The sequence below is a fragment of the Xiphophorus hellerii genome, chromosome 17, assembly GCF_003331165.1.
Source record: "Xiphophorus hellerii strain 12219 chromosome 17, Xiphophorus_hellerii-4.1, whole genome shotgun sequence".
In the NCBI taxonomy this organism is placed as follows: Eukaryota; Metazoa; Chordata; class Actinopteri; order Cyprinodontiformes; family Poeciliidae; genus Xiphophorus; species Xiphophorus hellerii.
Window position 1 is genome coordinate 2,468,001 of NC_045688.1, and position 11,372 is coordinate 2,479,372.

The 11,372-nt window shown below is 37.8% G+C and overlaps 1 protein-coding gene across 1 annotated transcript; it reads right to left on the reverse strand.

Moving 5' to 3' along the window:
* Nucleotides 1–3,123: 3,123 nt before the first annotated feature.
* LOC116736927 (23 kDa integral membrane protein-like) lies at nucleotides 3,124–7,561 on the reverse strand. Its single transcript, XM_032589818.1, has 9 exons — nucleotides 7,395–7,561; nucleotides 6,618–6,674; nucleotides 6,243–6,362; nucleotides 6,080–6,154; nucleotides 5,179–5,268; nucleotides 4,871–4,972; nucleotides 4,751–4,783; nucleotides 4,581–4,664; nucleotides 3,124–3,399 (listed from the first exon to the last, which is right to left on the reverse strand). Exons 1-9 carry the CDS (start codon nucleotides 7,452–7,454, stop codon nucleotides 3,307–3,309), a joined length of 714 nt encoding a protein of 237 aa, XP_032445709.1. The 5' UTR covers nucleotides 7,455–7,561; the 3' UTR covers nucleotides 3,124–3,306.
* Between the last annotated feature and the right edge of the window lie 3,811 nt (nucleotides 7,562–11,372).

Genomic DNA, 11,372 nt, shown 5'->3' on the forward strand with positions numbered 1-11,372 from the left:
GTTAGTGACTAGCATTTGCGTTGCAATCATGTGACTGAAGTGTTTTCCCCGCCCCTTTGAGACGCTCTCTGTAACAGGGATCCTAACAGCAATAGAAAGGGAGAACGGACACACATGTTTTGAGAACGGAAGAGATGTGTGACTGAAAACATCTCTGGCTGTTCTCCTCGCGAGGACAAAAGAATCTAACTCTCTTGTCTTTCTTGTGTTTGTTAAATCTGTCTCAATAGGTGTTTAAACCTGACATTTACTTGGTCCTTCGATTGCCGTGCCAACTAAACACGGCAACAAAACACGGCAACTAAACACGGCAACTAAACTTTGCAACAAAACTTTGCAACTAAACACTTCAACAAAACACGGCAACTAAACTTTGCAACAAAACACGGCAAACTAAACACGGCAACTAAACTTTGCAACTAAACATGGCAACTAAACACGGCAACTAAACTTTGCAACTCAACATGGCAACTCAACATGGCAACTAAACACGGCAACAAAACACGGCAACTAAACTTTGCAACTAAACCCTGCAACTAAACACGGCAACTAAACACGGCAACTAAACTTTGCAACTAAACACGGCAACTAAACTTTGCAACAAAACTTTGCAACTAAACACATACAAAACATGGCAACTAAACTTTGCAACTAAACACGGCAACTAAACACATCAACTAAACACGGCAACTAAACTTTGCAACTAAACCCTGCAACTAAACACGGCAACTAAACACATCAACTAAACACGGCAACTAAACTTTGCAACTAAACACGGCAACTAAACTTTGCAACTAAACACGGCAGCTAAACACATCAACTAAACTTTGCAACTAAACATTGCAACTAATCCCGGCAACTAAACACGGGAACTAAACACGGCAACTAAACACGGCAACTAAACTTTGCAACAAAACTTTGCAACTAAACTTTGCAACAAAACTTTGCAACTAAACACGGCAACTAAACTTTGCAACTAAACAGGGCAACTAAACACGGCAACTAAACCCTGCAACAAAACCCGGCAACTAAACACGGCAACTAAACTTTGCAACAAAACTTTGCAACTAAACACATCAACAAAACACGGCAACAAAACTTTGCAACTAAACTTTGCAACTAAACACGTCAACTAAACACGGCAACAAAACTTTGCAACTAAACTTTGCAACTAAACCCGACAACTAAACACGGCAACTAAACACGGCAACTAAACTTTGCAACAAAACTTTGCAACTAAACACTTCAACTAGACACGGCAACTAAACACATCAACAAAACACGGCAACTAAACTTTGCAACTAAACCCTGCAACTCAACATGGCAACTAAACACGGCAACTAAACTTTGCAACTAAACACGGCAACTAAACACGGCAACTAAACTTTGCAACTCAACACGGCAACAAAACACGGCAACTAAACACGGCAACTAAACTTTGCAACTAAACATGGCAACTAAACTTTGCAACAAAACACGGCAACTAAACTTTGCAACTAAACTTTGCAACTAAACCCGGCAACTAAACACGGCAACTAAACACGGCAACTAAACTTTGCAACTAAACACTTCAACAAAACACAGCAACTAAACTTTGGAACAAAACTTTGCAACTAAACATGGCAACAAAACATTGCAACTAAACACGGCAACTAAACTTTGCAACTAAACACGGCAACTAAACACGGCAACTAAACTTTGCAACTAACTGTAGTGAGTGTTGTTTTTGCGGCAGAGCAGGTGTAATTTCAACCTCTCCTTGAAATTATTCTAGCAGTCTGAAAGAAATCGTTTTGAAAGAGTCATCTTTGAAATTTTTCCAACCCTGATTTTGATTTTTGAACAAGGTAAGTAAAATAATGCTCAAGTTTCATATAAAATGTTGACTCGATGCAATCCATCCCCATAAAAGCAGAGAGGATGCATGGATAGCTTACATATCCATTTGTTTAAATTCACAACTTATATTTGAAGTCCAGAATTTTTAAACCTGTTGAAACAGATAATTTATTCCAACAGAAAATAAAAATTTAACAGGTACTTAAATTGCCAATTCACAAGACTAGTAACAATGCATTATTGAAAATTATCTTGTAAAAAAAAAAAATTTGCTTAAATAGTAGAAATGAGGGGCGTGCTGTGGTGGCGCAGGGGGTTAGGGTAAAGGTCAGGGTAAGGGTGTAGAAACGAATGGAAGTCAATGGAAAGTCCCCACAAAGATAGCCGCTCAAACATGTGTGTGTGTGTGTGGGTGTGTGTGTGTGGAGGGGGATGGGTGAAAAAATACAAGCACAACATGGAAAAAGTACCATGTGTGAACTGTTGAAGAAAGGTCATGGTTTTCCGAAGCAGACTGATGAGAGGCCAACACAATCCCGTCTGCAGCTTTTAGAGTAAAACTATTTCAGTTTAAACTCACACTTTATATACAAATACTTTACTTTGACCACAGCACATGTGGTAATAGTCATGATTCAGTTTTGATGTAGAGGACCAAGAATTGATAACATCAGATGAGAGCAATTTCCAAATATTAGCAGCTATTAGATGCGAATTCTAAAAGAAAAACAAGACTTAAAAAACATCTGTAAACATTACATAACAGACCCACTCTGGTAACTTCACACATGCTTATTCTTCAAATGTACAATCATCCACTACTTTATGTGTTTCTATCAAAGGGGTTTCCAAAACAAACATGGTACATTTTCAAAAACTATTAAGCAAAATGTGCAACCACATGACAGGAGACATGATAAAATAAATTACTGCAAGGTGCAAACATCAGTCCTGCACACGACTGAAAGATTAAACTTCCAGTAGTTTGGGGGAGATGTGTCCTGGATGTTTGTTGTAGATGGGAGCAACTCAGCAAATCCAAAAAAAAAAAAGTTTTCAAGTTTAACTTTTAAGTTTTGGTGCAGCTGGATTTTTGCCCGACAGCAGCTGATTTTTTATTATTTTTTACTGGTGGTCGGCGGTACACCAGCATTCCACCAGCATTCCCACTACATTGCCACAAGCAATGTAGTGGGAATGCTGGTGGCTCTGTAACTCCAATACCAAAAACCCTGAACTACTCCAACAGCTCCATGTTTATTTGTGAAAGTGACGACTCAGAGGCCTGGTGACAGCATGTTTATTTGGTTCAGGTGTGTTAGAGAAGGGATCCATCACAATAAAATACAATATTTATGGTGGAATCATCACAAAGTGTGGAAACGTTTGCAAAACATTTTATTTGGTAGCATTTTTGCGACAGTAACGATGACTTGATGAAAACCCATCAAGACTTGGAGGTTGATGTCAATAAGCCTTCATTGCAAAAGCTGACATTCCTGCTCTGTCGTGACGACTGATCTGATTAATCATGTTAGCGGAGATGATCAATCCCATCATCTGGAGAAACAAGTGGACAGTTGGTCAGAAGAGACATGAGGCCAGAACAAAAGGAAGGTTCTAGTCTTCCTGTTGGGTTTGCTGGCTGAAATATTTTTCTACTGTTGGATTTCTTCTAAATGTTTCAGCCTACTCTCCTCCTAAATTGACATTCATTGTTTGGTAGTCAATCTGCTGTTCTTCTACAGCACCACTGCTTGGCGAAACATATTAGCATGCCATGTTTTCCTCTGGTTTTGATGTGGGAAGTCAATAATACTGGGCATAAATATGTCGAGTCATTTCCAGTTTGTACAGTTGTTTGATCCATATTGTTGTTTCACACCTATTTACTTTAATTTTATATCTGTACACCAACCAAATACTGAACTATGGCATATTAGTTTAAACATGTTGTACTTAAAGCTGCAGTAATTTTTACAAAAATGTATTTATTTATTAAAACTGTCACCATGTTGTGACAGATACTCTGGGAAAAGCTCGGTCTCCTCCACCTCGTCCCTGAACTACTACTGCTCTCTGCAGGAGTGCAAAAACAAGAAGAGCTAGAAGGAGGGTCTTAGTGCTGTCAATCACCTCATGTACTCGCTGCTAAATGAGCTAATGGCAGAGAAACAACTTGTTACAGGAAACCCATTTATCTGCCGTCTTCGGTGGCTACGCTAACTAGCTTTAGCATTCATGTCAGGCTATGTTGTGGTGAACCAGCTGTAGCTTAGCAAAGAGCTAGCGGGAGGGGGTTAGCATGAGAGCACTAATCTCCACATGTTCAATTCAAACATGGTAACAGCTGGTGTAGAATTTGGATTTTACATTAAAATGGCCTAAAAACCCTTTTTTTTCCTAATTTTTCTTCAAGACTAGAGTTGGATTGTTTTTAATCCATCATTTCTCCAAAACAAAAACATTGTGTACGTGTATCCACATGCTTGGTGTTGAGTTATTTATTAGCTTTATTTAAGGCTACCTATTTACAGCTGCTAAGGAGTACTCTAACTCCCAAGGAAGAAATAATTACAGTGGTAATTATTGACAGAGAGGCAATTTTAATTTTCACAATGAAAGTGAAGAAATTTAGGACCAAAACTTTTTTGTCTCCCTTCTCCAGGATTAAATGATTTGTGTTGCTGTGCAGTGAAGATTGTTTGTAGATGATGACAGAGAATATGATCGGAACTTACAGCAACAAAAGCGAATCCAAAAATGATGCATAAGCCAACCTTTACGGCATATTCAACATAATCCCCAAGAATTTCACCACAGGACTGGAAACAGAAAGTTGAGAGTAAGTTATGGGTTGCACCCTGGAGATCTGTCAAAATGGTGAAGTGAAATTTGCTTGACTGAATACCTTGGAGTAGACAGATGAAGGTCCAATGGATCCCTGTGAGAAAACGACATGTTCAAAGATTTGTAGATAATTAGTTTATTCTTTGACAGAAGATTAATTGTTAAACCTTTGTTATCTCACCTGTGGGTTGGGTTTACATTCTTCATATGAAGGTGTGCAGTGACAGGATTTAGGGACGACTGAACCCCAGTCCTCCACGCCGGCCCATCCACAACAGTGAAGCTGCAACACAAGACTTTAAAATTAGGAGAGTTGTTGGGTTTTTATACATTGCATCAATACAGTATAGATTCTGAAACAAAAGAATTGCCGATGCTTTAATTTTAATATAATTATTTGTCCATCACTAACATGCATACTGTCTTTTATTAAAAAGGTTTGTCTGTGCTTCCTTTAAAACGCCACCAGAGGGAGCCCTTTAGTCTTACATGTTCCTGCAGGGTTTCAAGCAAATGTTTTTTCTCATCGTCTTTCAAGAACTCCTGGGCAACTTTAGGACTTCGAAAGTTTTCCATCTCCTAAACATTAAGGAAGAACAATTAGATAAAACCAGACAAAACACATGCAAGATTAAAACAATTAGGAAATGTAATAATGGAGACTGCCTGTTCATTTTATGCCTCATTGTTTACATTTTTATAATTGTATTGGTTTCTATATTTGAGTTCAGCTGGCATGTGAAGGAGTAGTTGTTGCTTCTCCACTTAGGTTAATTAAACATAACTTATAAAAAAGAATATTAATAACAATCATGCAGCAGAAAAAGTGGATTTCCCCTGGTGATCTATGAACACCCAGCTTATCTTTATGGGTTTACAATGGACCGTCAAAGAAGCTATTGTTTTTCCACAGGTGTGAGATCAGCACTTTGCTGGATGAAAAAGGCTAAAAGCGTAACAGCATTTCTACATCCACAAGAGATTTGATAAAATAGACCCCAGAAAACTGATGCCTGATTTTATTTACTGACAGGAAATGGGTTACATACCAGTAAGCCATAAATCTCTGCACTAGATTTCCCCATACAGGAAGAGATCTGGTTATTGTTCTATAGCAGAGATGCTAGCATTGCTTTGGTGTGGAGAGCTGTAGCGGCCATGTTCCAGGACTTGACAGAAAGAAATAAAAAGACTGATTTCATTGTAAGCTGGTTATTCTTTCAGTGACTGGATGCAGCAAACTGTGAGGTTTGTGTCAGACTGTTGACTGTGCTGAGTTAACGTCAGTAACCAGTCAGTAACCACTGACCTGCTCTACCAGCTGAGCCTGCAGGGCCCCAGAGTGACCTGTTATCTTAACTCTGCACCACATTAACATTTTAATAATCACCTGCTTTTTTAATACAACGACAGCAACTCCAAAGATTAGCATGAGGACCATTCCAAGCCCCATCAAAACTGCAAACTGCAAAGAAAACAATAAGAATAATTATTGAATTATTGATCAACTTAGAATTAGAACTTGTGTAAATTTTGTGAAATCTTGTACATACAAGTTTGAGGCCACATTTATTTTCGGTGCGTGCAGCGTGGCTCCCCAGCAAGGAGATCAGGAGGGTGATAACGGCAAACACCCAGAGCCAGATTACGTTCGGGGCGTCAATCCCTTTCATCTGATCAAAGAGAGCAAAAACACAGGACTTACCGATTATTCTTTCAAGTTTTTCCAAGTTTATTTGTTTTCCAAAACTTTCTATTCTCCACTGCACTAAATTATTGGCGGCCTGGAATCGTTGCAGAGACTTTTTAACTCATCGTAGGATGTTTACGTCTCCAGGCTGCTCAGCAAGACAGCATTTCCTCAAAAGAAAGAAATCTGTGAAACATTAGTCCAAAATAAAGCACATTAAACTATGTTTGTGTTTTACCTCATAGTCACTGGGACTGATCCTTATTAATCCGTAGATCAACATGCCTCCCAAACACTAGAAAAAAGGAATGAACAGGTTTATTCAATAAAACCAAGAAAAATTTTCTTTTCCTTCAGATTTACAAAAAATGATATTTTAACACTGAAGAAAATATAATAATTTTCTCTACTTGTTTCTACATTTGTCATTTCTACATTATAACACTAGAGGGCAACGCAGAGCTAAACTGAATGAAACTGGACATAAAAATATTTGATAATTGAAAAATAATCCAAATATTTAAACTACAGTCAAGATTAAAGTGACAGTTTAATGTGGACAAAACTGTTGGCTTTGAAAAATGAATCATTTTTATCAAGGATCTGCAGTGACTCCTACAACTTAGACTCAATTTAAAATGCACTGACATGAAAACAAATAATTAAATTCCTTATAACTAAATAAATAGTCACCGTTATGCAAAGAAAGAAACTAATTTAGTAGAATGCATCTTTCAGGTATCAGAAAAATGGGAAGGAAAGTTGAAAAATGAATAAAATCAAAGAACCACAAATATGTGTAACTATCAAACAAAAATAACAGGAAGTGAATATTTTTGTCAGTTTTATTTCTACTTTGCTCTCTCTTTTTAGTAGTTTTAAAAAATTACAAGTAAAAATCTAAATATCTAGTCATTTCTACCTGCTGGCCTCATTAATTATTATATATTCTTTGTGCTTTGAAAAGAACAATAACTGAATTTTCTACATAAATAAAAAAAATCATTTTACTTACTGTAAACAAGCAATTGAAGGAAATGAAAACAGCCTTCAGGCATCCATCAATTTTCCCCATTTTGTCTGTTTTCCTTTGACTAGACAGTTGAGAGACAGAGAGAAGTGAACTGTAGAGACGAAGGTGATTATGCTGCTGTGTCTGCAGACAATCTGATGAATGAGGGGAACCGTTTCAACACGGAGGGGAAAACCTGCAGCCAGTCAGCGAAACCTGCAGTCACCAGAATCAGGAAGTTTCAAAACTAAACACATAAATATATACATTTAACAAGATGAGGATTAACCTCACCGTATTAGTTTAGCCTCTCATTTCCACTCTTCAAAATGTTTTTCAAGCAGTATTTAAGAAATAATTTTTAATCACACAGAAGATGAGATTAAACAGGAAACATCTCCAGTTTACACAAGAACAAAAGGAGGAAAAGCAGAAAACCGTTTGTGTTCAATTGTTTTTTCTTTCCTGCTTTTAAACTTCAGTTTTACCAGAAATCAAACCATTAAAATCTGCTTTGCTTCATACAAACTAAAGAAAAACGAAGGATTAGAGAAAAACTGTTTCTAAACTTTTCCCACTGGTTGTTTTTGTTTTGTGATTATGAAGAAAAAAAAAAGTTCTAATTTATATTTTACTACAAATTTCAATTTCCAAAATGTTCTTACCATACAATATATTTATTTTCATTTAAGCAATAAAAATCATCTTATTATTACTGAGTAGTTTTTTTCATGTGTTTTGGGTATTTTGACATTTTATCTGCGATGATGAGCTCCGGATGAAAATCCTCTTTGCCATCACCCTAATCTTTAGCTAAATCTTAATGCAGTGAGAACCAGGCATTATCTGGCCTTTTGCCAGGAGAGGAAAAAAACTTACTAAGAATAAAAGTTAAAATTCAAAAGTTAGTTCAGACAACAATGTATAGTAAAGGTTATGATATGAAGGAACGGCTGAGAAAACGAGGAAAACTGCAGCGACGAACGCAGAAGAGAAACTAAACCTCTGCAGAGAATGTGACCACAGACAATAATACAGCTTATGAAAGTTATGGTTGAAAATAAAACTCAGAAACAAGAAATGATGACAGCGAACAGCAGAAAAAGATTAACAAAATACCAGAGGAACTCCGGTTTACACATGGAAACTGAAGCAACATTTAACAGAACAAAGCAGATATAAACATATAGTTATTCATTGTTATGATTGTTTTCCACATTTTGTTTAACCTGCTAATTTCTCTTTTCTTTTGTTGTAAAATTCTAAGGAGTCTAAGGAAAGTGAAAGTACTACAGGGACTTTGGACTGTAAAATATCTCATCACACCAAAACAAATAAACTCATCCACAGCAGACCCAGACTCACAGTCATTCACATATTAAATCAAAATGGTTGTTAGACGATGTAGTGCGACAGTCATTGGTACATAAAATGAGTCATAAGGGACAGAAACAACTGCCTTGTGGTAAACCAGCAGACGAGAGCAGCTGATTGGAGGAACAGCCGTTGGTTTTCACACATTATTCTGTCGGTAAAACCAACCAAACCACAAGATTAAGATCAAGTTTAAACTGGTTAAGAAGCTCATCAGCTAGAAGATCTGCCTGGGTAATCCAGAAATCTACAAAAAGTCAAGAAGTAGGAGCTGAGGAGGAATGCTGGCTATAGTGAGCCCAGCTGCAGGATTTATAAAAATGTCCTGCAGTAGAAACTCAGTGAGTTTTTAAAGGCCTTCTTTAACGTTGCCTGGTGGTGTTTGGGTTTTGGATGTTTTCACAGTAGACTCTGTTTGATTGGGGTCCAAAGTTGCTCCATTTGTTTTATTTCCAGCTGCTGTGATTTTCTTTCACACGGCACTGAGTCAAACAAACAGGACTCCTTGAAAAACCTGTTCCCCTCCTCACCTGTGGGGGCGCTGCACCAAGAACCACTGAAGGAAACGACACATTATATTTCTTCACAAAATGTAAACGGTTAAAATGTCTTGTGGTCTTTAGCCAAAGACTAAGGAGAAAACCTCCAACCGTTAAAATCTGATGCTGCTCCATGTTTGTTTTGGTTGCATTTACCCAGAATGCCACTTCCTGCTGGAGTGGTCTCCAGCTCATTTGGCATTCACATATTCATTCGAACCGCTCCAGAGTTCACTTTAACTGACCTGAGACCGAGGTTTGTAGGCGAACCAGAGTTAGATTTTTTTTCAGAGTTCAAATGAACCGGATCTCTAGGCAAACGGACTGGAGTCCAGTTAAAGTGACCCAAACAGGGCAGGTGGGAATGAACTCAGTCTCTGGAACTGGAGCAATAGTTCACTTTGTCCATTTGTCTGGAACCTTCTGTTGCTGAAAAAAGATATGAGAAAAGATGTTGCACAACTGCACAGCAGTTATATATATATATATATATACTGCTCAAAAAAATAAAGGGAACACTTTAAGTGTTAAACACCTGTTTAAGTGTTCCCTTTATTTTTTGAGCAGTGTATATATATATATAACTGTTCTTTTAACAGTTTTTTAAAAGAACTGGCAAGAAAAGAAACACTAAATGTCAATAAAATATGTTTTGCTGTCTCCAAATGTTTTCTCAGAGAGTTAAAAGCTGTAAACAGAAAAATTAACACTGACTTACATTCTACAGCAGAGTTGAACTATTTAAGGAAGATGTTTAATCGTCTGAATGTGGTTTTCACAACAGCATCAAAAACTAAATCTACCAACAGGCTGAGATGAAGAGAAGCATCGACTGCTCAGGCTAAAAACATCTCTTGCTGCAGCTGCACACTCAACTTCTGCACTTGGTCTAAGGTGCTAACAAAACCAATGCCCTAGTTCTGTGGTATCTACAACAGAAGTAGAGAATGCCACAGACTTAAGAGAAAAGGACAGGCTGAGTTTCACGGAAAAAGGGTGTTAAGAAAGTCATGGTTAAGGAGGAACAACCAAAACACGTTGAAGGCAAACAAACTGGCTAAATATGCTTTTAAAACGGTAAAATTGCCAGGCACAACTTTGAGGTTTAAATCCATGAAGACTATAGGAGTCACACGATGGCGTAGAAATCCATTTGCTGCTTGTATTTGGAGTCTTTGGGCCATCAATCATTTATAAAACTGAAGATGAATTAAAGTTACACTGACCAAGAGATTCAGTTCACCATCTCTATCACAAGCCACCCATCCTGCCGTCACTTAGGAGATGAAGATGGCTGCGCTACATTGGTCGAAGCAAAGTCTCACCACTTAACTTAATGCTAACTTGCTAGTAGCCATTTGGATTCTGGAACATGAAGGAATTGGTCACAAGAAACAATTGGTATGGTAGACTATGAATGTTCAACCCAATTCAATTTTTACACTTGCACTTGAAAATGGCTGCTAACAGTTGCACAATTTTACCACAGTACATCTTTGAAGCACATACAGTGAGAAACCAGCCAACCAAATGTGCTAGAGCTCCTCTTTGGTTGCTAGGCAACGGCACAGCGACTGTCTAATGTGACTCCTTTTCTAGAGACCATGAAACTATAGCTTATTCCAAACACAGGGGCTGGGTGGGGGTTTTAAAAATGTTTGGGCTGCTTTTAGAAGCAGCTGAGACAGAAAAGGAAGCAGAAAAATGTGAAAAATGTCAATTTGAGAGCAAATTTAGAATTTCAGGGTAACAACAAATGGATCAAGTTGTGTCAACGTTTCTAACAAAGTGGGTTTAAAGTGGATCCAAGTGCTGCGGTGCTGCAGGATGTTTGGAGGACCATAACACTGCCACAGGTTTTTATCTGCTGCTGTTGATGTGTTAAACACTCAGAAGAAATTTCTCACCATGGCTGCTTCTCGCTCTGACCTTTACAACTTCAGTTTGCTCTTAGGACTCCACAGCAATTCATCAACAAAACACAAATGAGCCATTTCATTCAAAATAAGCTAAACATAATTCTGGACAAGCTGCATGTTTCCTGGTTAAAGGGGAGGAAATGAGCCCC